Genomic DNA, 24592 nt, shown 5'->3' on the forward strand with positions numbered 1-24592 from the left:
TACTTTCAAAAAGTGCCTAATTAATTTAGTTTACTCGTCACTCAAATTCGAAATGATATTACTTTACTTTCCAATGAAAATTAGTTAACTTTGTAACTTTCTTGTAGCAAAACAAAAAAAAATCAGCATACATCAATTTTTCTTATTTCTTATCAATCGATAACCAGTATTATGAACAGAAATATACCTATCGTATGAATATAATTTGAACAAGATGTCGAAAAAAAAAATTGTTTCTGAAGAAAGTTAATTAAATAACATTCGAGTAGTCTAAAAGTATTCAAGAAGATTCACAAAACAGCTTTTTTCTGATAAATTCATTCCTTTCTCTTCAATAACGTGGTAGTTTAAAATCAGATTTTTGGGAATTTTTAAATGTACTTAATACTTAATAACTATATATTTGAATCATTGAGATATTTTTTAAAACCGAAATTGAAACAGAATTTTTGAGTTGTTTAAGATTGTATAGAAAGGGTAATCAGATTTTGACTAACCGCATTATTGAAGAAAATGGTATTTCCATGCATGGTAATACCATGTAGATATTTAATATTAACATTTTAGATTCTGGGCGGAGCGATGAATATATTGATTTTACAACGATGTACCTATGTGTGTGTGTGTTTTTTTTTATGTCTGTGTACACGATAAGTTGTCGAAATAATGCTTCGATTTTCAACATAATTAGCTTTTCTGGTTAGAAAGTGAATCTAGTTGGTGCATTAGGGAGGTCATGTTTTAAACTTTTTAGTAGTTTTCAAAAGCACCAGAAAAATAAATAAAAATGAATGAATTTTTGCGTAAAATAAATTTTTGAGAAAATCGAATTTTTAACTCTAAAAAAAATTACCATAAGAACAAGAAATTTTCACTGAATATTTATACTGGCATTTTCCATACTTGATTAAATTTTCAAAATATTTCAAATGAGTGAGTCAGGTGTATAATGAATTTGATTTGATTAATTTGGAATTTATTTTATAAGTACCTACATTTTTTTTTTTTGAAATAATAGTTATATAATTAATATAGTACCTATAAAACAATAAAATATCTTAAGACTAAAAAACCGTCTCCGCTCAGAATCGTTTTTTGTATATAATAATATTATATCATTGAATTCAAATTTAATACCATACATTATAGTAACCCACTTGTAAACTACTCTACAGCAGAGCGACATCCACTTATCCGCTTTTTTTTATTAAATTCTCAGTGCGGCTCTGAAATAAATATATGTAATGCGTGACACAAAATAAATACACACAAAAACCATTACTACTTCTGATAATGTCTGTTGAATACGTTGCGTTCGTTATAGTTTTAATCCCGATATCGTTTAAAACAAAATTGCGCAAGATAATATAATTTGCAGTTGTCAACAGAACAATTTATACTCCCTCTTGGGCCAGCAGTAAATACGTTCAGAAATGAGACGGAACACTTACTCGTCTGGTGTGTATTGTCCCAGAATGACGTATGGCGTCTGTCCCAAAGAGTTGACGACCGAATAGCTTGAACCTCCTTCGCCGCTCTGCAAACATCTTCTGGTGCACGGTACCGCTTTTCGAGCGACATCCGGGTCCAAACTCTCTGCCAAGTAACAGACACTCCTCGTGTGACCGCACAGTTCAGTATCTGTACATGAATAGAGACGACATATTTTATTAGATCGCTCCTGAAAAGTGGGGGAAAAATTCTCGGTACTCGTGATGCATGTTAAGGGCTACATTAATGAATTCCCTTCGGGGATGATTTTCCACACGTTACGCAATTCCCTTAAAATTACTATACGTGATAAAAAAAATCACCCCCACCCCCCACGAGTATCGTTAATCTGTGGCATAACCCGATCCGTTCGCGAACTGACAGGTGCAGTGGTGGTATTGATAAGCCAGGTAAGTCCAGGGCCTTATTCTCAGCAATTAAAAATCCCGATATATAGTCAACAAATTATTACATTCTCCCTATTAATATCAGTACGTTATATTTTATAATGATTATTTTTAATCAGGAACTTTATCAATATTATACATTAGTGTATTACAAAAAAAATGTAAAAAAAAAAACATTTATCAGTAGGTAGGTAGGTAGGTAGGTAGGTACTTAATTTACTCACGTGTCTGGTTTATAATATTACCTTGCATTTTCACAAAAAAGTATTTATAATATCACTAGCGTATAAAAAATATATAATTTTTAAATTCTCCCCAATGTTAATGCTAGTGCAACGGTAATAAAATCACTTGATAATAATAATAATTGACAATGATAATCACAGTCTAAGTCGTGTTTGTTCGTTGTGTAGCAATACAATTTATAACTACTGTAGAGAGTTGACAAATTTCATCTAAACATAATGTTAACCCGAAAAGGGTTTGGTCCAGTATAAGTCGATATTATTTTTATAGTTTTATTATTATCTAAGTATTATTAACTTCGACACGACCGGCTACGGTTCAGTAGAATATAATATATTAGCACATCGGCCCGGTTCAGTTCTAGGTAAGTCGATGAGTATAACTTAATCTCGACTGTGAGTACCACATTCTACGTCTACGTATACTCACCGGAAGAGTTTGCACAGAACGGCTGTACGTGTCCGCCATTCAGACAGAAATCCACGTGCCCCATGCGCTTCAGATCGCCGTACCTGGACGTGGCGTGTATGATCTGCACGACGTCTGCGTCTCCAGAATCCAGTCGACTGGACGCCCGGTTACGAATCAACGGTTTAGCCGGATCCACACCTGTAAAATGTGATGGAAATCAAAAATCAGACGTTCGATAATACTTTTGTAAGCATACGTCTTAAATAGTAATTTGTCTTGTACATTTCTAGCTACCTATCGTAATAGTTATTGTATTACGTTTGGTTCCGTATAAATAACTTCAACAGTATCGAAGGCCCATGAAAAATATTAATAGCACGTCAATACTAGGCTGATTTTTGATCAAAAATGTATTTTAAAAAATTAAAATATATTCATTACCTACTGGCTACTATAGATTTTGAATTTCAGTGAAATGAGTTGAGAAGTCTTATTAGGCTTATTAAGTCTTATGGTTCTTTGTCTGTTCGTCTTACTTTAATATAGGCACATTTTTAAAAAAGTATAGTGTAATAATATGTAGTTCAACAATAATAATATATATTTTAATATAACTCCTAATATTATTGCAGTTCGATATAGAAATATATAGAAAGATTTGATGAATTTATAAAGGCGACGATGTATTTCATGTTTTCAGGATGTTTTTTTTCGGACATTGTTTTTTTATGGAAAATTTTCGTTTTTACATCTCTTCAGACGTTTTTTCACTTTCGTCATATAGGTTATATAGGTCATATAGGTATAACTACCTATAATGCGGTGCATTCTGAACGGTAGGTAATTGGCCATAATGCCACACAGGTGTGCACCCAAGCTATGGCCAACGCACGTGAGCTGATCCACGTCCAGGCCAGCGGCTCTCAAATGTGTCAACATGACCGCCATACACCTGGCCACGGGCTTGAGGTTGTGAACGGAGGCCGCGTAACATGGAATCGCTGACAGTTTTCCCCAGTCCACCATGAACACATTGTACTTTCCGTTGTTCAAGTACGCTGTAAAACAGACGAGACTGATTTATAAAAATTATAACTCATAAAATTTGGTGTGTACATCATTACGTTATTTTGGAGGAAGGAGGAGAAATATTCACAAATCACTTAAGATTTTCAAATTATTCATTCTTTGAAACGCAATATTTTTCTAAACATGTTATTAATTCTATGACCAGTTAAATACTCGATCCACATTTTGTTATATTTTTGTTTCAACTCATATTTGTTTATTATAGTATTTATTCAGTAAATACAATCCACATTTTATACGTCTGGAATGTGAATGTATAGAAACACATTTTAACCAACTTAAACGTTAAATAATAACATATATGTATGAGCGGTTATATATTTTAATAATATAATTAGATTAAAACATTGAAACAGTTGCCTTTGTAAGTCATAACATTTACTTTACCGATATTAATATTTCTATGTACGAGTCCATTAAAATATTGAATTATTTATATTTGAACGTTCATCTTCTCAGTGCGGTAATAGTTTATACAGATCTCGTGATACATTTCATGAGTGCGCATCTATCATTATTTGTATTTTATTAATATTTACAGTCGTGGACTCGTGGTCACGTTGAATTATTATGAGATTCTTAACAATACAAAGTGTTCGAATGCCGACACTGAAGCAGACCAAACAATAGTTGTATACATTATAATTTATATTATTGCATCGCTAGGTAGGGTTTTTTTTCGTACCGGTTGAGTACGTATGCGCATAATATCATTATCGCCGAGTTTGCTTAAAAGTTTTAAATCCGTCTATTTTATCATCTCGCACGCACGTCATCAGCTTCGAACACGGCAAACACAATAATGATAACATAACAACACAATATTTTTGTTTCATACACTTGTTTGGACACACAAGCACTCGTGTTTAAGCCGAGGATTCATCGTTTCAGTTATAGTGCACCTTGCTGCAAAGTAGTCCGCTTGCATACTCAGAGTACATCTCAACCATCGTATATTTCACCTTACGTCCGTTACATCGCTTACTCCAACCAGCTATACGGTATACACTACTAGAGTTACCTAACCTCTCTATTTTATCGTTTAGAAGTATCATCAAGTTTTTTTTTGTGGAGTGAACGAGTGGATGAAAAAGCCATCGTGCATTTTGATAAGCACTATAAAATCTATTGTTTTAATTTTTTTTTGAAATTTTAGTTAGCATTTCCATCTAGATCCATATTTTAGATTATCTAATACAAAAATTGTCTCAATCGGTCAATAAAAGACCATCGTGGTAAAAACATCATAATCATTTCTATAAATCAATGTATTTAACTTCAAAATCTCATAAATCGTTTGAGAGCTAGTTTGATCGATTACCTACTTTATTTGTGTTCAGAAATATAATTTTCCACCAACCTGCAGTGAAAGCATGAAAATACAATTCAGATGCTATCCGCATATAATATAATATTATTGTGATATACATAGGTACACGCCATGCTTATAGTAACCAAACAGCAGGGTAGGGAAGCAAGTAATAGCTTACGGTTGTTTGCCTGTAAAGGTAAATATTAAATACGAATATAACCCAGAGTATAATATTATGATTGTTTACTACCATCGCGTGTAACTTTTCTATTCACACTATTTGTTATTATTTACGCGTCTTTCGTTGAATACAGAATACCAAAAAGAAAATATGGTAAAACCTGTTTTGTACATCATACATAATACTTTATGTAAATTAATGAGCTGTATTCTATCCGATTTCGCACACAATATACAGGGTAATATTTGATATACGATTTGTTTAATAGGTTTCTCACAAGGTTTGGAACATTATCATCCGTTTTAAAGTATCCAAATTTATACATTTCAAATCAAAAACTTATTATTTAGGTAGTTTATAATCTAGTATCTTCTCAATACTCAGTTTTTCATTCGTTAAAACATTTAAATCGCACTGTGGTCGTAGTGATGCACTTGTACAAAAGCCAGACAATTAACATCGAGAGATCAGCAAATTAATTCACGGAATTGCTCATTTTCAACGACCAGATAAATAAAGCGTGCTATTGAAAGAAAGAAAATACGAGCATTCTGATGAAAGCCAACACACTGCACTCGAGTAAAAATAATTACGTCAAACGCGTAGGCGTTCGCCGTGTAGACGCTGAAGCGTGCTCACCGCTCTCTACACCACGAAATGGCTCCCATTCGAATATTAGTCGTTGTTAAACAAATTCCCAAAAGTAATCTCAAAAGTCGAAACTCGAGAGTGACGAATGAATTGAATTATTAGCTAATAAACCATCATAAAACGCGTGACCCGTCCTTAAAAATATTACTGATGATGATAATGTGGAACTGTACAGGAAAATCTGTTTGACTCATTGCAATAGTGATTTCCTGTAGATTTTGTAGTTTAAAATAATTATGTTATAGATTCTGTGCGGGCAAGGTTGATTCTACAAAGAATTAGGTTTTTTGTTATTTTTATATTTGTGTACAAAAACACTCTCTAGTATTCAAAATGATCCGCTCATCATCGACTATAAGGGATATTTCTGGTATAAAATGGAAGACCTAGTTGAGTTTTTAATAGGTCAAGAGAAGACATTTTTTTATTTTAGACTATTTTAATTAATGGTTAAAACTATTTTTAAACTCAGTAGATTTGCGTGCACGTGTACCGATGGAGAAAAGTAGTTGTTTTATTAAACTACTTTAAATAATATTTTTATCATAACTAAAGCTTTAAACATTAGTCAAGTAGTTTTTATTTTCAATCACTATGACTGTGCTGATTTTGGATAAATTTTGGATGACAACCATAAACCGACTTCAAGCAGCTCCCGGGTTTATAATCGCTGATCTAGGCACTCATTTCGATATGCATCTTAAAAACCACGCCGATAATGGTGCGATTAATGTATTAACGAAGTTATCAGTAGGCACACTAACCGTCTCTAAGCACAGCCCCGGGCAAGTAGTCTTGCCCCGCACCTCCGTATCCGTGTACAATTAACACCGTGTGCAACGAACGATCCCATCCGCTTGAGTGCAGCCAAGCGGGTGACGTGAATTCGATTTGTTGCTTCTGCATTCTCGAATACCCGTATTCTCCTCCCTCTCTTCCAGCACCACCGGTGTTTCTGAAATATAATATATTATTGTAGCATTATGTAGTGTTTAAAAAATACTTGATATGATATTATTATAATGTTTATAATTTATAAACCTTCGATGGCTAAATGGTTTTATATATATATATATATAAAGTATATTCAGTTTAGTGTTTTCAAAAAAGTTTCATAACATCACTTAAGACGTACTCTCATATCAAATCTATACTCATTTAAATCGTGTAAGGAACGAATTGATTAATGAGCAAAATCCTTTTTAATGGAATACGTTTTTTAAATAACATATACTCCTGCATAAGGCTATTCATCGTTAGGAAAGACTTTAGATTATGGAACTGTTTTTTGAGTTACAAGAAACTCATAAATCAATTTTGTTTACTGTTACATATAATATAACCATTCAAGTGCTACTAATGCAACTAGTAATATACATAAGTAAAAAAAGCGTAATGCGAGTTTCAGTTAGGCGATTATAAGAAAAAGTCGTGTTTGTGTCAAAAAACAAATTTACTGTGCAGTTTTAATAAACATCTGTTTTAAATTACAACTGTGTAAAAATGTATCGAACTGGATAAGTTTAAATTTTGATTTTTTTAAAATTATATTAGTTAGTTATATATGTTATCGATTACAACATTATTTCATTTGTAAAATATTGCAATAGCGATTAGCTAGATCTATTTTTAATGAGTGTTATAGTCAAATGAAATATCAATAAATGCAATTATTTCAATTTAAAATTTAAAACCATCACTGTCATAAACATTTTTCTTGTCATTTTTATGATAGGTATATAAATAGTACACAACTATCGAGGTCGACGGAGTGACTTTCTATACAACTTATTTTTTTTCAATAACACGGCTCATTGTATAGGCAAAATAGGCACATTTTTGTATGAGAAGAATAAATTCTACCTATCCTTCATAATTATATAAAAATATAATTTAGGTATTCGTTAATAGTATAGTTTTGATTCATATCCGTGTGTTTATTTTATTACAAAGGAGAAAAATGTTATGCTTTAAGGCTTAAAATATTAATGATATTCTTTTTTAACGACATTTTAACTAAAATAATATAAATTAAATTCTAAAAAATATACAATAATTGGAGAAACAAATGATTTTATTCCTACATTGGCATGATCTGTGTGATTTAAAATTAAAACAATATGACTTATCTTTAAAGCAAGCGTGCTTTAGTTATTTTTTTTTTATAGTTTATTAAGGCTTTAACAACACATGTTTTTAGCCTAGGTACTATAATCAAATGTTAAACAAGAAAAATAATATAATATATTCTTAATATAATATACATATTAAGTATACATTAGTATGAATTTTACAGAATTATTATTATTATTATTTACAATGGATATTTAGTATTTATATAAGTATTATGGAAAAATGTACCGATTGCAGCTGTATTCTCATCTTTGAAGGCTTGGTGGAAAGAAACAGGATTTTGAAGTATCTTGCTTTAGTTATTATAATATAAATATTACAGAAAATTTAAAATAAAATGAATTAGTAAAACATCTAATTTTCTCCATCAGTATATTTTTGCGCGAAATGACAGCGTTTAAAAATAGTTTTAATCACATAATGTTCGCAGTTACAACATTGTCAAAAATATAATTTTTAAAACGAGCTTATTATAAATTTTGAGAAACATTGATAAAGAGTATTAAACAAATCTACAACAATTTAGAAATACTTTTAAACGATGCTTATTCATCTGTAAAAACTGATATTGTTCACTCTAGTAACGTAATGGTATTATTTGTTCACGTAACTTCTATGAACTTTCAATAGAGCTTATATTATATTCGAACATTAGTGGTTCGTTCAAATCCAATATGGTGCGGCCGATCACAAATTTTGTAAATTTTATTTATGGAACATTTGGGTTCATTGCACACAACATTTATTTCGTTCTCCTACATTTTCGTCATAATATTATTATAATATATCGCTGTATGCCATCATCGAAAAATTAACCGTTACGAAACCCATTTTAATCCTGGTTAGAATTTGGTGATTAGATTAGTCTTCCGCGCTTGTGACAAGCGCAAAATGTTGAAATAATTTAATCATATTCTATATTTTCGACAATCAAATCAACTGTGATATAAAAACAATTATCACCAAAACAGATTTTAACACTCATCTACTCTAAAACATCATTTTTAGAAGTTTTTCGATTTTTTTTTACTGTACTTTGACATATATCGTAGAATAAAAACCAGGTAAAACGTTCAAAACATTTTTAAATGACGCTAGTGTCGATGTATTTATACATTAAATACGAACCAACTTGAAAATGCATACTAAATAATTTGAGAAGGTGTTAAAGTTTAATAGTCTAGTCTTATGGCGTTTTGATTCAAATCAGATTTGCTTTATAGACATCAAACAACGGTAACTTTTAGTCGTGCAAACGAAATATTTCACCGCGAAATGTATTACTTAACACGATAGCAATAATAATGTAATACCATACTATACAATATGTATCCACAATACGCTTTGTAATATCGACCATTAAAAAAAAAAAAAAAAAAATCTGACTTTGTATAAACCTACGGAAATAACACATTGCACGCGTCGTAGTCGTGTACCTATATTTATATTGGTGCATCCATCACACTGCGTTGATGATACTTAAGTAAGTATAGACGCGTGTTTATGATTTGATCTTTCTAAAAGCATAGACACAGTCTACACACACACACACACATACAATCTTGAAACTGGGGCACGGAAGCTGTACACACACACGCAGTGATCGTTAACAAAGGAAACCCAGAGAAAACAGTTTTCAGGAAATTCGGTCCTTATTATATAATATAATATATTATGAGGCTACAACTTACTCTCCTGTTCTATTCTGTGTTTACCGTCACGTCATTTAAACACAACGAAACTCGAGTGGGCGTGACACCGCCTTTTGCCGCCGTTTCGTCTCCATACCTCTATCTCTATCTATCTATCTCAATGTATATCCCTCGATTTTCTCGTCAATTCCTCACGGCACCCCTCTTTGTCACCCTCTGACCATCACTTTGGACAACACATACCACCACGGAATTTGGTCAAATTCCAAAACGCACCGCATTTGCATGCCACCTACCCCAGATACCCGCGACCGTTACCAAACAGCCCCAACGCTCATCCACAGATGCTCTGTTGTCCATAGCTCAGATAAGACTCACTCGCCGCAACGAAATCTGATGGCATTTTATTCACCGACAGATGTCTTTAGCAGCTGCTACGATCTAACCATCTTCTTTTTTTTATTCTGACGACTAGTTACGGATATAATGGTGACAACTATTCAGTGTATTAAACCAGTGATGAACCAATGTGAAAATCGTGAAAGAATGCGAATTGATATAAAACCAACCGTCTCATTTTATAATATTATTACCGTTACTTGATATTTAACATAGATTCGTGTGCTTATGGTCGAATTCGTCTAACCATAGCTTAAAGGCATACACAACCCAAAAAAAATTTTTTTTTATGCTTGGTTTTTATACTTAATGGTATAAAAAAATATATCATGAAAACAGAATGTGAAAAAAAAAATTATTTACAGAGTTACGGTGAAATCCAAATATACCTGTGACGTCATTGCGTCGGACGTCTCTGCGCGGCACTGGCAGGCGGTCGCAGCAACCGTATGAAGAATACGTATAATAATATGCTCATGGCCTGCCGATCGCTGATCGCCGATTAAATATATATTTTTGATTTCCATAAATAGATCCTTAAATTATTTTTAAATTATAAATGTAACACTATTTCTAAATACTTATAAATGATACCCAAGACTTATTGTTGATCGAAAAATGCATTAATTACAATATTGTGTTTCAATAACAAATTCGTCACTTCGTCAGTATTCAGTTTTCGCCTAGTCGGTACGTAGTGCACTAGTGCATCGAGTAATATTATTTTTGTTCTGTATGTATACAATAGTTAATAATATACTCAATATTCGAAGAAAATAATGCCGTATTGTAGTGTATTTGGATGTAGTAACAATAAAGGAACGCATAGATTTCCCAATCGCGATAATTCACCTGTGCGTTTTAATAAATGGACCAATTTTTGCAAGCACAAACATTTTAAACCAACTAATAATTCTGTGATATTATGTTCTCATCATTTTAAAAGTCAAGATTTTGATGACTCAGACATTTTAAAACAAAAATTATTAGGAGACAAATACAAGTCAAGAGCGCCCTGCTTAAAATCAGGTACAGTACCAACAATATTTGTAATAAATAATGATAAAAGTAGCGATGGTAATACAACAACTAAAAAATCCCGTTCTGAAAGAATAAAAAATCAAGAAAAAAAAGATATGGTTGAGAGTTTAATAGCTAAAAAATCAAATATTGATTCATATGAACACAATACAAATGAGGAAAAGTTAAGTTTTATGGAGGATAATATAAGTGATGTAGAAGAAAACGTGTCATTTACAGATAATGATTTTTATGATGATCCCGATTTTGAATGTGAAAATGAAGAGGAAGACTACACAGAAGAATTTGATAATGTTGAAAATACCGATATAAAATATTGTTTAGTGTTTATTAATTCATTACTAACACTGTTTACAATTTGTAATATTTGTAAAAGTAAAATAATAAATAAAAAATGGTACGCAATTGGTGCAACAATATGTGTAAGATCAGAATGTAGCGAAGGTCACTCATCAAAATGGTTTTCACAGCCCAATTTTCTAAGGGTCACGTACATGTATTAAAATAATACTATTATTTATAACTTTATAAGTATTTAGAAATAGTGTTATATTTATAATTTAAGGATCTATTTATGGAAATCAAAAATATATATTTAATCAGCGATCAGCGATCGGCAGGCGATGAGAATATTATTATACGTATTCTTCATACGGTTGCTGCGACCGCCTGCCAGTGCCGCGCGGAGACGTCCGACGCAATGACGTCACAGGTATATTTGGATTTCACCGTAACTCTGTAAATAATTTTTTTTTTTCACATTCTGTTTTCATGATATATTTTTTTATACCATTAAGTATAAAAACCAAGCATTAAAAAAAATTTTTTTTTTTGGGTTGTGCATGCCTTTAAAGAATAGTAAGTTGCTACCAGCACAGACATTTTAATTTAATTTTCTCCATAATCAATATATACATTCTAACAATACTATACCATGCTCGTTCGATCGATGCGCGTAAATCAATACGTTGAAAATGTATCGTCATCGAAAGATATTATTTTAAAAAAGAGGATCCTTCACCTGATGAGCATACTGAAAGTAAATTTCCGTATCTAAATCCGGTATATCGTTTGCTTAGGAATAATTCACTTTTGCATGCAAACATCGGAAAAACTTTGCAGCGTACGCATTTTTCTTATATTCATTTCCTATGCGAATCGTATTATTAAATTTACCGGTAAAGTTTTTACGTTCCAATCAAAATCAACGATGTAATATTATAATACTAAGTATCACACCACAAAGTTTATCCCCACAAATACACAAACTTTTCACGTTATTTGAAACTCGAGGTCACCAACTCGCAATAGGTACAAAAATATTTTATGTAATTGAAGTTGGTTAATTTTCATTAAATATTTTTATATTTAAATTTAATAAATTTAGACAAACTGATAACCATACTAACCATAGCACGAGTAGTTCCATATTTTATTATAATAATAGTTACTACAATGCACTATGTTGATGCATTAATTTTTTAAAAAATAAGGTGTTCATTAAATTGAATATCCCAAATTGCTAAACCACACGAAAAAACAATAATTTTCGAGGACATTTACATGCTATGTAGTGTGATCAAACGTAAATTACAGAATTTATATCAAATAATATATATATAGAATAACTTACTATAATATACTTAAATCAGTTAATTATAATTATTAATAATCAAGATTTGCCATGGAGATTTATTTCATATACTATAATAACAGTTATTACTATTTTACAGTAATAATATAAGTAGCTATAACTATGTGCGTTTCGCATTAGTTGATTTCGAATTGGCCACATTTTTCCTCTGTTGCAAAATATCGTTCGCGCTCACTATTAAATTATTGGTCCGGCAATATTGATTTTATATTCTATGAAAAAACAACTGTTTTCTTTTTTTTCTAAATAGGTAATTTCAAACGATATTTTTGTTTTATAAATTAGTTTAAATGTATTAACATAATATAGCACGATAGCAATATTACAAGATTTTTAGGTTTAGTACGTCATATTATATCAAAATTTATAACTAGCCGTCTTACAAGGCGTTGCCAGACAAAGGTTTGTTGTTTTTTTTTAATAAATATACTGGACATTTATTATATCCAAACTCGTGTATACGAATTAAGAAACCATGTTGACGGGCTTCCAAATGAAATAGAAATAACAAATTCAGCGCTATCAACTCTCAAAACACACCATAATTTTTATTTATCATCGTTTCAGCAGAATATCCATTAGCCATTGAGTAATTATCGCCATTTATATCGTGGAACATACTGTCCAGTCATTAGCAACATATCTGACAATTTATTAATGTACCTGCGTCGAAAAATATTTTAAACGAAAACACAAAAACACATGGATTTTAATCAAAAGGAAAAACAAAAATAAATAATATAGCTTTTTCTCTATGACAACGTACAAATACTTTTAATTTTATAATCTGTAACCAAATGCAACTATTGATAAAACAAAAAAATCTGCTGGCATAATTACAATTCTTGTATAAGAACATCTTTGAGCGATTTAAACATTTTTTTTTAATCGCTATAATCACAATTTCAAAAATAAGCAGACGCCTCAAATCTTTAAAATTGTACTTATGTTTGTGAAAGTGAAATGATGGCATCATTGTTTTATTCTTACAACTCCCTATTTTCCTTTTTGGGGGATGAATTACATGAATTCCGAAAACCTAACCAAATTTCAGCTCGATCCACCCAGTGGTTTAAGCTATGAGTTATCTTACATTCTATTTTACTACCAAAATAACGTTTTTATGTACAATGTATCTATTACATATATACACTTTTCATATATTATAGGTAAAAATATTTGAAATAATTATATAAATTACCACAATATTATAAAACGTTTTATTAAAAATATCTTACCTATATTCAAACATATAGGTATAATACTATATTTAAAATGTATAAAATAACTGTTTAATATGGTGGAAAAACTGGAAAATAAATAAGAATTATTTAATTTAACGTTTCACATCATTTAGTAATTTATATGACTATTTAAAATATTTTTACATAATATAAGAATATACATCAAAAGTAATTATTATACATAATATAATGATATATTATGCAATATGTAATTAAAATTGCATATCAAATATTAATACTTATCTTTTAAATATAAATAATGTGTAAGTAAGTATGTACGATGCACGCTTGATTCAAATTATTAATAATATAAAAATGTTATCACACTCTGAATAGCTTTGTAAAACATTCCCAAACATTTTTACATAAACGACAGAGCATTAAAACAATTTCAAAAATGGTTGTTGTAGATTGTACATATATTAACTATATTTTAATAGCATTCACTGCAGCGATTATTAGCTCAGAACTACGCACAGTACGACATAATATGCCTAAAGAACTTCTTAGTACGGATCCAAATTGATCGGCATCTATATATGTTATGCCGTTTTTGCGGTTATCACCGGGTACGTTATTTCAGCATCCATATCCTGTTGAAAGTCCAATAAAACTACCAAGTTTGGTCCGAAAAACTTTCGATTCCGTTGTTTGGACAATCGTGGTGTCGGTCGGCGCTTTGATTTCCGTTTCGGGCGCCATCCACATAATAATGTTTGGCATGGAAAAGTATAATCTTGTCAGTCGATTTGAGGCGAAATAGCTCGTACTTCCCATGCCTGCAGCCTCGTCTAAATTATGTGATTAAACGTTGTTGAAGACGTGGGGACTAGGTTTGACCATGTACGTGGTTAGTGGTTACTAGGGAAATTATAATATTGTCAGTCAATTTGCAATATAATACCTAGCACGTCTCGCGCACACCTCGTCCAATATAAGACAGTAATTTATAATGTAAAATTCTTATAGTAACTATATACGAGTAGGTACCTAAATGTATGTTTTGAATACTATGAAAAAATGTTTTTAATTTAAATTAAATATCAACAATATTGTTTTCATTCATCTAAGAATTCAAAGTCTTGCTGACTGCTAGTATAACTTAATACCAAAGAACCTAAGTATTTTGCTAATACGATAAATTATTATCAATATTAAACAATCTGTAAAATAAATTATTGTAATACTTTTTATTGATTAATTTTGGCCACAAATAGGTACTTTATTATTATATTAGTTTATACGTTTTATATGTCTATTGGCAAACTACGAGCAATGCAATACCAAGTGTAGATTTAAAGAATTTAAATTACATAAAATAATCACGGTTTACCATCGATAATTTGATTTATTATTTGAAAAAATTTACTTAACAGCTGATGCATTAAAAAATAGTTTTCTGCAGCTACAAATATTTCAAAATAGTTACCTACTACCTACCTAATAATTAGTGTAATTATTACGACAAATTGTTACCAAAATTTTTAATTTGATTTTTTTTTCAAGTTCGAAGATGTTGATGTTCTAATTTTCAACCGCATTAAGAGTCACGGTATTACAGCTTAGCATTCTATATTATATAGGTAGATAGTGCACACGCATGTTTCCGCATGATTAGTTTTCTATCCAATACCTTCGGTCAAACGATATAGTAGCTTGACCACGTTAAACCCTTTTCTTTACAAGCACAATTTTTCTTCTAAGTTTTCATTACAGAAATACATCCGACGAGGATTTATTGATTCCACATCTAAACATCCTGTTTTCAAAAAAGGTATATATCGATTCCGCTGAGCTATAATTATATAAAGTTTCAGTAATAATGTTTTACTTATTTAAGTATAATACAGGGTGATTCTTTTATCAAACAACACTTATATGGTGTTTGTATGTAAATACCACCTAACATACATCTATAACACACAAACACCACCCAAAACCACCCAACTTTGGGAGGCTATATCTTGTAAACGGAATAATGAAAAATGAAAATTTAAACGTGAAAATTCATTGAAAAAATAGCCTTTTTAGTTTATGAAATTTTAAGTATACGTTATCATTTGAAAATCAAAAGTTGATAATGGTTAACCTGATAAATATAAGGGTGAAAATATTTAAAAAAAATATATAGTTCTGGAACAGGATGGTTCTAAAAATTATTGTGAATTGGTGTCCAACATCATTTAAATCAAGGTAAAAAACCACATAGCTAATTTATTTCTAATAACATTATATTATATGCATACGCAGTCAAACACAAGTGGGGTTTTTGTAGGGGGCGCCCCTCCTCCCCCTCGTAAGCTGTGTTTTATTTAGGAAAAAATGCCTAATAAAAAGAATCAAAACAAATTTTAAGTAATTACTTATTTATGTATTCTACAAAATATTATCCCATGCATGGTGCATGAATGTTGACGCACAAATCAATTTTTATGTTGAATATTTGATATTTGTCAATTGATTACAAAGTTGTATTTAACATAAACTGTTTCCTATAAGTTTTTGAAACATACGCACACCACATATACCTATATTAGACAGATATTTTATTTTTAATGTGCAATAATCGCCCCCCCCCCCCCCCCGTAATCTAGGGCTGGATTCACACCGGGTCAGACATAAGAGTTAAGCCTTGCAACATTTTTGGAGCTTTGCCAGTTTCCTAAAAAAATCGCCTTTTCAGCTACTTTTAGGTCGTCACGACTGCCTCGGCAGTTCGATCTTCGAGCGTTGCACCTAGTTTACTCAAAATTCTCCACCCTATCTAGTTGAACTTTCACGTCCATGGTTGGAGATAAAGACGAGTAGGATCATCGTCATCTTTCTGAAACCAAAAAATGAGACCCTCAAAAAACTTTCTACCAGGTGTTAGGAGCGCAGTCGTTTATCGATGTCAAATTATTATTGTAAATAAATGTACGTGCTATGCATAATAATATTGGTACCTATTATTCGATTTCCGGAGGCGAAAACTGTATCAATGCCAAAATCAAAAAATACTACAACTTATGCTCTTATATACAATAATAATTAGGTTACTCGCCGCTACTGCTCAGTAGCACTTAAAACACGGACTGCGATTGTCTAGGAAATTTAAACAACACGCACAAATTGCAATAAAACGACTTTGTTGGCTATGTTCCAGAACACTGTATTGGATCGCTGTACATTGTTATTCATTCGGTGTATTTTTGACGATGGGATTTTTTTATTTTTCATAATATATTATAGCATTACCAGCCAATATAGTAACTATCGAAAAATTGTTTTCAATAACATTTGGCGGTCAGTTGGATAAAATACTATATCTACAGGGTGATTTTTTAAGCATGCTCGCCCCATTTTTATGCTTAAATTATGCATATATTCAAATTTTGATTTTTGGAATATTTAAGTGTAGTTAAAGGCGATATTTTTGAGTACTTAGATTTTTCACAACTTTTAAGGAGTATCCTGTAGCGATACCAACTTTGGTTTTTCAAATGACAACCTATATGTTTTAAAGCAAAATGTGATTCAGATAATTTTTCTGAAAATTTTGACATATTGCAATCAAAATTCGAACGAAAACTTCCAGAGTTATTCTACTTAAAATACTAAGGAATAAGGATAAAAGTCTAATACTTAAATGCCTACGTTGTAAATGGATACGATAATTATAATTCGGTATACAATATAAAATGTGCTATTTTTAATTATATATATAATTAACTAATTGTACACTATTGTTCGGTATTTTATTATAAGTAAGTATACCTATGCTATACAAATATTAACGTTGTCTATAAGGTATAGGTAACATGGATAAAATAAAAAGGATATTATTTTATTCATATTTTCTTTTCTTTTGAAAATTGTCAGATGCAATATTTGGCCATTTAGTAATAAGTAGTGATTATTAACAAATATTTTATTTTTATATTGTATACCGAATTATAATTATCGTATCCATTTACAACGTAGGCATTTAAGTATTAGACTTTTATCCTTATTCCTTAGTATTTCAAGTAGAATAACTCTGGAAGTTTTCGTTCGAATTTTGATTGCAATATGTCAAAATTTTCAGAAAAATTATCTGAATCACATTTTGCTTTAAAACATTAGGTTGTCATTTGAAAAACCAAAGTTGGTATCGCTACAGGATACTCCTTAAATGTTGTGAAAAATCTAAGTACTCAAAAATATCGCCTTTAACTACACTTAAATATTCCAAAAATCAAAATTTGAATATATGCATAATTTAAGCATAAAAATGGGGCGAGCATGCATAAAAAATCACGCTGTATATCGGAAAGATTTTTACAGCTGCGATGGAATATACCAAACTGTTAATTTTTACTTCATAGAAACCAAATTATTGGTCTTTGTGAGAGGCCGTAAATACCGGGATCTGAATCAATGTACAAAGTCGTAAAGCTCAGAAAAATATTATCTTTCTCAGTCCACCAGACAGTACCCATATTTTTTCCTGAATAAAAAATGACGCAGTCCATATAGCGGCAAAAAGATATGAATGAGACATGAATAGTGCGAAGTGAGTCTGAAGATTAAACTGCACATGGAACACATGGTATTTTTTTTTAAAAGAATGTGATTTATACGGAAGGTCTCAATATTATCAATTCTCCATTGGAAAAAAAAAACTAATTTTATGCTGAAACTACAATTTTTACATCAACTCAATTGCTACTGGAATGCACAGGTATAATATTATTGTTCTTTATTTGCCCAAGAAAATAATAATAGGAACAATAATTTTCGATCACTCAATGACGTAAAAACGACACTACGTTTACAATCAACCGTTAAATATATCAAGTACGCAGAAGTCGCAAGTCGGTTCGAATACTATTGATAAACTTAGAATCAGAAGTATCTTGCACTCGTGGGACAAGTGTAATATCCTTTTGTAAAAAAACAACCAACACGAAGCATTATTATTATTTGATTCCAGTGATCCGGACAAAACCGAATAATAAAAGAAAATTGAATTTTTAAAATCATAAACTTGATTAATATAGCAGCGCATAATACTATTATGTTATCAGGAAACTAATGACTAATTTTTTATAGTAACTCCGATATTACGTAATTTATAACAAACCAAACTCGTTATATAATATTACTGTGGTACTAAAAATTATAATAAGAATAAGCTTAATAATAAATAAATAAATTTAATTCGGACACAGTTATTGTCATCGCCAAACAATGATGAAACTATATTATTATACTCGAACAATAATTACAATTGCTAACGGGTGTTTAGGTGTTATTTCCATCAGTTATAAACACGTAGCGTCCACCATAATAATAATAATAATATATAATATTATGTATTCTTATAATATTATTTATGATTGTATAAACGTGCGCTACTATTTCATTGTCACACGAAACGCATTTGCGGGGACTATTACAATAGTGGTGTAGTATAATATTATTATCAATAGTACCTACCTATTATCATAAGTTTATATTAAAATTGTAGTACAGTTTCGTTTTTGCATACCTGAGTGTGTAATAGTGAAAAAGTATATCCTCTCCAGGACATGTGTCGTCAGAATCTCGCTTGTACACGCAGTCGCTTCGGTCAGTGTTATTGTTGTTTCTAACACCCATGTTAAGAGCATTCTGAATCAGTCCTTTTCCTCTGCCGACCAAAGAGCCTAGAATTATTTTTTTTAATAAAATACATTTTGTCATGTGCATAATAATAATTTTATTTTGTAAGCCCAATGGCCTATGCTGCCGAGGGCTCTTTCCTAATAAAAAAAAAAATAATAATTTATAATAATAGTAGGTATGATGTTTCAACTACCGTCTATCGACTAACATAAACTTTTCAATTTTGATCTATCTTAAGTAGAATAAAAATATAAATCCAATTCAAAAGAAATTGATTTTTGATTTTTCGTAGTTTATAAAATTAAATGCAAAATACCTATGATTATAGTCAATGTTTAAATCCATTTCATCAATTTAAGTTTTATATAATACCAGCTGAACCCGAGCACTTCATAGCCCGTTAAAAATCCTAACTCTTTTATGGCTCAAGCTGAGTATTAAATTCGTTTTCGGTGATTATGCTAGCATAATATTTTTATAAATATAGATAGATAACAATTGAAATATATTAGATTCTGAACGAAGTGTGAATGTATTGATTTTTAAGTAATAATTTTACTTTATATTAATAAATCTCAAAATGTCTGTTTGAGCACCTCCCGGGGTTTGGCCTATTACTTTTTAAATAAGCCTATCTACGCCCATATAGGTTTAATATATCACTGCACCAAATTTCTTTACATCGGTCCAGGGTTCAGCCATTTAAGAATGCATAAAGGACAAACAGACAGATAGAAAAACAGACGGACAAAAATCCATTTTTATACAATATATAAGATCGAAGATAGAAGATAGAATATTATTATATACGTCACAGAATATCCAAGCACGTATTCAGGATCAATTTTTGGGGGGAGGGGGTGAATCCCTAAATCCCCCCTGTATACGGGACTGAGAATATCCGGATATCCGTAATCTAAATAATCCTCATTTCGATATTATGTATTAGGTTATTGAAATTGTCAATGAAAATATACATTTATTTATAAAACTACAATTACTTAAAAAATCTCAAAGGATAACCACCTTGTTAATCAATGTTATTAGGAAAAACGTATGAATAAATAATAAGCGAACCCCTTCAAATCCAAAAAAGCGGGTAAGTCGTGGATGTCGCTCTGCTGTAAACTAGGTTACTAGTCGGTTACTGTAATGGATGGAATTAAATTTTAATCCAATGATATTATCATTTTATACGAAAAACGATGTTGAACGGAGACGGTTAGGTTAGGATATATTATTTAGATTATTAAAAACTTTCAAATCTTAGATTTAAAAAGAAATATTTTTATGAATTTCTAGCTTAAAATAATTTGCGAATTTTTGTGGTTTTTACGTATTTTGTCAAAATTCAAACATTGAATGCTTATAAAAAAAAATTGCGACTATGAATTTATTTTATTTTTCAACTGCTATTGTAACAATATGATAGAAACCTTGTATTAAATTTTCAAGCTTTTCTACCTAACAAATAAATTTTTATCGATATTAGATTTAAAAAAAAACTAATAATGATCGGAAATTGCATATACCTATAAATAGTTCAACTTAAGTCGAAATTTTTTGAAAATTACATGGTGGATAGAATATACTGCTAGCAAAATCACATGAAACGAATTTAACACACAGTTTGAAACATATAAGAGGTAGGATTTAAAAAAAAAACTTGTGTAAATGATCAAATTTATTTCACATATCATATACTACGGTGTATGACATTAATTAATGTAACTACCTACTTTTATTTTATTGTTAATTACAAACTTAATCTATGAGTTTTTATATCTCTATAGTTTGTAGAAAAATTTTTTAATTCTATGTTTATAAGCTTACACATTCCAATTTTTTTCCAAATAGAACGATCAATATAAAAAAAGAAAAAAATCGGAATAAGTAAGTTTATAAACACATAGATTTCAAAAATTTCCTACAAATTATAGAGCTATAAAAACTCATAGATTAAGTTTGTAATTAACAATATAATAAAAGTAGTTACATTAATTAATGTCATACTCGTACACCGTAGTATAATATATCTTACCTAATTTAATTTAATTGTACATGGTATTTATACCATTTAATAGTCTATAACATTTATTTAAAATGTTATGAAGATCCTAAGCAATTATATCATCTATCAATAACACATTTCACAATAATGCGAGATACGGTTTTTGTGAATTTGACACATAGGTTCAATTTCATTCAAAAAAAGAACCTGTTGGTATTTAAGTTTTTCACTGTCTAAAAATCCATGATTGTAATATTATTAAAAAATAAATGTTTTGTATCAAGTACCTAGTTTTGTTATTATTTTTAAATTTTTTTCAGTATCGATAAAATAACTATTATATTGCATTGTATTGCTGTTTCCAATTTGAAATGGAAGAATCAACTGAAAACCCATAATATTATAGATTATTGAGTATTATTAGTTACAATATATTAGTAAATATCTTAAATTTGTTCATCTTTTTGAAAAATAACACTTTCTAGTGTACCATATTTTTGGAGATAGGAATAATAATTTCGTATTCAATGATGAACTATCTTAATATTGATAAAAAAAAAAATCTATTTAGAACTGTTCGAATCCCGGTCACGAACGGCATCGCTTTCAGGGCAATTCACGCTGTCTGGAAAGAGAGGCCGCTGCCCTCCACCCGAGCATGGCAGAAACCTACGGGTGCCCACTAGGCCTTCGTGCCTACTTCCCGACATATCGCCATACAACTATAACCTAACTTATTATTAATACAGTAGTCGATAAGTGGAATTAATATTATTTGTATGCTATCCTGAAATTATCAGCGATAATGAAAAAAAAATATTATATAACTATTCTATACTTTTGTGATTTTTACGTATGTTGTAAAAATTCAAACTTTGAATGATTATAAAAAAAAAAAAATGTGACTATGAATTTATTTTATTTTTCAACTGCTATTTTAAAAATATGTTAGGCGCCTTGTATTAAATTTTCAGATCTTAGATTTATATAAGAAATTTTTTTATGAATTTCTAGCTTAAAATAATTTGTGAATTCTTGTGATTGTTACGTATGTTGTAAAAATTCAAACTTTGAATGCTTATAAAAAAAATTGCGCCTATGTATTTTTAATATTTTTCAACTGCTATTGTATCAATATTTTAGGTGTCTTGAATTAAATTTTTAAGCTTTTCTACCCAACAAATTAATTTTTATCGTTATTTATAAAAAAAAAAACTAAAAAAGTTGAAAAATTAAAATGTCAGTAAAACCTAAAAAAAAAATCAGAATATTTTGAACATTTTATCAAATATAGAAAATGCCTTTATAAACATTCAGAGAAAATTTCAAGTATCTGTGGTCATTTTTTTTTAGAGTTACGTCAAAATAAGAAAATCGCTAAATGAGAAATCTAGTGAAAACCCAATTTTTATCGATATTAATTTAAAAAAAACTAATAATGATCGGAAATTGCTTATGCCTAATCTATAATAATAGTTCAACTTAAGTCGACATTTTTTGAAAATTGCATGGTAGATAGAATATACTTATATAAACATCCGGAGAAAATGTTATATATCTATGGTCATTTTTCTTAAAGTTACATCAAAAACCAAAATTGATTTTGTCGAAAACTGATATTGTGCCTAAAAATACCCGTTTTTCCTTTAATTTTTAGTTTGTTTTTCTCGATTATTTAGAAAAGTATCAAGAATTTTTCACATTTGACCCCCCCCCCCCCCCCCCCAAAGTACCAACTAGATTCACTTTCTGATCGAACGAGGTACTGAAGTCAAAAATCGAAGCTCTTTTACTGCCCCAAAACGTGATGACAGACACAAAAAAAAAACACACCTCATGGTAAAATCAATACATTCCTCGTTCCGCTCAGAATCTAAAATGCTGAGTTGGTCATGAACAAAATCCAGATTATCCGGATATTTTCAGATTTCATTTCTGCTTCCAATTTTTGATACAGACACGAATCGTTTTATTCATGGGCACGGATGCGGATGAGAAATATATAGTAAAAATATTTACCCACACGGATAGGTAGTAATAATATTATGCTTTATGATCACGAATAACGTACGTATTTTCGATGACGAACGTCTAGACGGCATTTGAATAACGATGGCTTGAAAACGCAATCAAATAATTCTCTCTACTTAATGACGTTGAGTTAAAATACCGTCCAATTTGAGCAAGTACGAACAATGATTAAATCATAATACTTTATTGTACCATAACATTATTATGATGGAACGACTACTAATAAAACAGCCGAACAAAGGTAAGTAAAATGCTTGCGCATGGAAACAATTCGCAGTATTAAGTGGATTGGAAAACACAGTAATAACGGCTTCTGCAAACTTAATCAGCTGTCGCCGTGTTAATACCATACGTCACATACCAATATACCATGGTATATTATGTTATATTATTATAATAACAACTGTGTTCCGGGTAAAAGTGAAATCGTTTTAAACCTGGTAATCGTTTAATACCGTCCATCGACGTACAGATAAAAAAAAAAAAAAAACCATAAAACGAAAAACGTAGTCAAACTGTTTACACAGCGTGAAAAGTTTGAATAATATCGTTTTGAATGTACAATTATTTAAAACTAAGAATCGTTGAGTCTTTATTTATTGGAAGCACCATTAATAAGAAACGATAAACATGCTGGGTTGATAATAAATTTGAATTAACAAATCAGGGATCGACATTATATGGAACGGATAAGTCTGGAACTGACATAATTTGAAATCTAAAAACTTTGAATCTTCTTTACTTGGAAACGATAAATTTGGACTATGCCGCACTGATAATCTGTTTAGGTATTCAATATTTGTACATTCTGAATTGATCTTTCCAAAATTACGAATATTCCATATTAATTAATTCCAGTTAATGTAGTTTCTTGGTTTGTTGTTTTCAAATAATGTACATTCTAAATCGATTGATTCTAATGTAGTTATCAGTGATCACGTCGCCTACAGGTATCAGTAGTCAAGGATGATGTTGGGAGGTGACTCTTGAGTTAATTTAAACAACGTTGAA

At 30.3% G+C, this 24592-nt stretch overlaps 1 protein-coding gene across 1 annotated transcript in view; it reads right to left on the minus strand.

Annotated features, from left to right (window-relative positions):
* LOC107172988 (phospholipase A1-like) overlaps positions 1-24592 on the minus strand; it is a 31851-nt gene that overhangs the window by 606 nt on the left and 6653 nt on the right. Inside the window, exons 2-6 of the mRNA XM_015523326.2 lie at positions 19424-19580; positions 6553-6743; positions 3368-3613; positions 2574-2753; positions 1452-1641 (exon numbers count right to left, since the gene is read on the minus strand). Coding sequence (XP_015378812.2) covers positions 1452-1641; positions 2574-2753; positions 3368-3613; positions 6553-6743; positions 19424-19580 — 964 coding nt within the window. The remainder of the gene's footprint in view (positions 1-1451; positions 1642-2573; positions 2754-3367; positions 3614-6552; positions 6744-19423; positions 19581-24592) is intronic.

The sequence above is a fragment of the Diuraphis noxia genome, unplaced genomic scaffold (genome assembly GCF_037042655.1).
Source record: "Diuraphis noxia isolate RWA-SAM2 unplaced genomic scaffold, SU_Dnox_SAM2 contig0004, whole genome shotgun sequence".
Lineage (NCBI taxonomy): Eukaryota > Metazoa > Arthropoda > Insecta > Hemiptera > Aphididae > Diuraphis > Diuraphis noxia.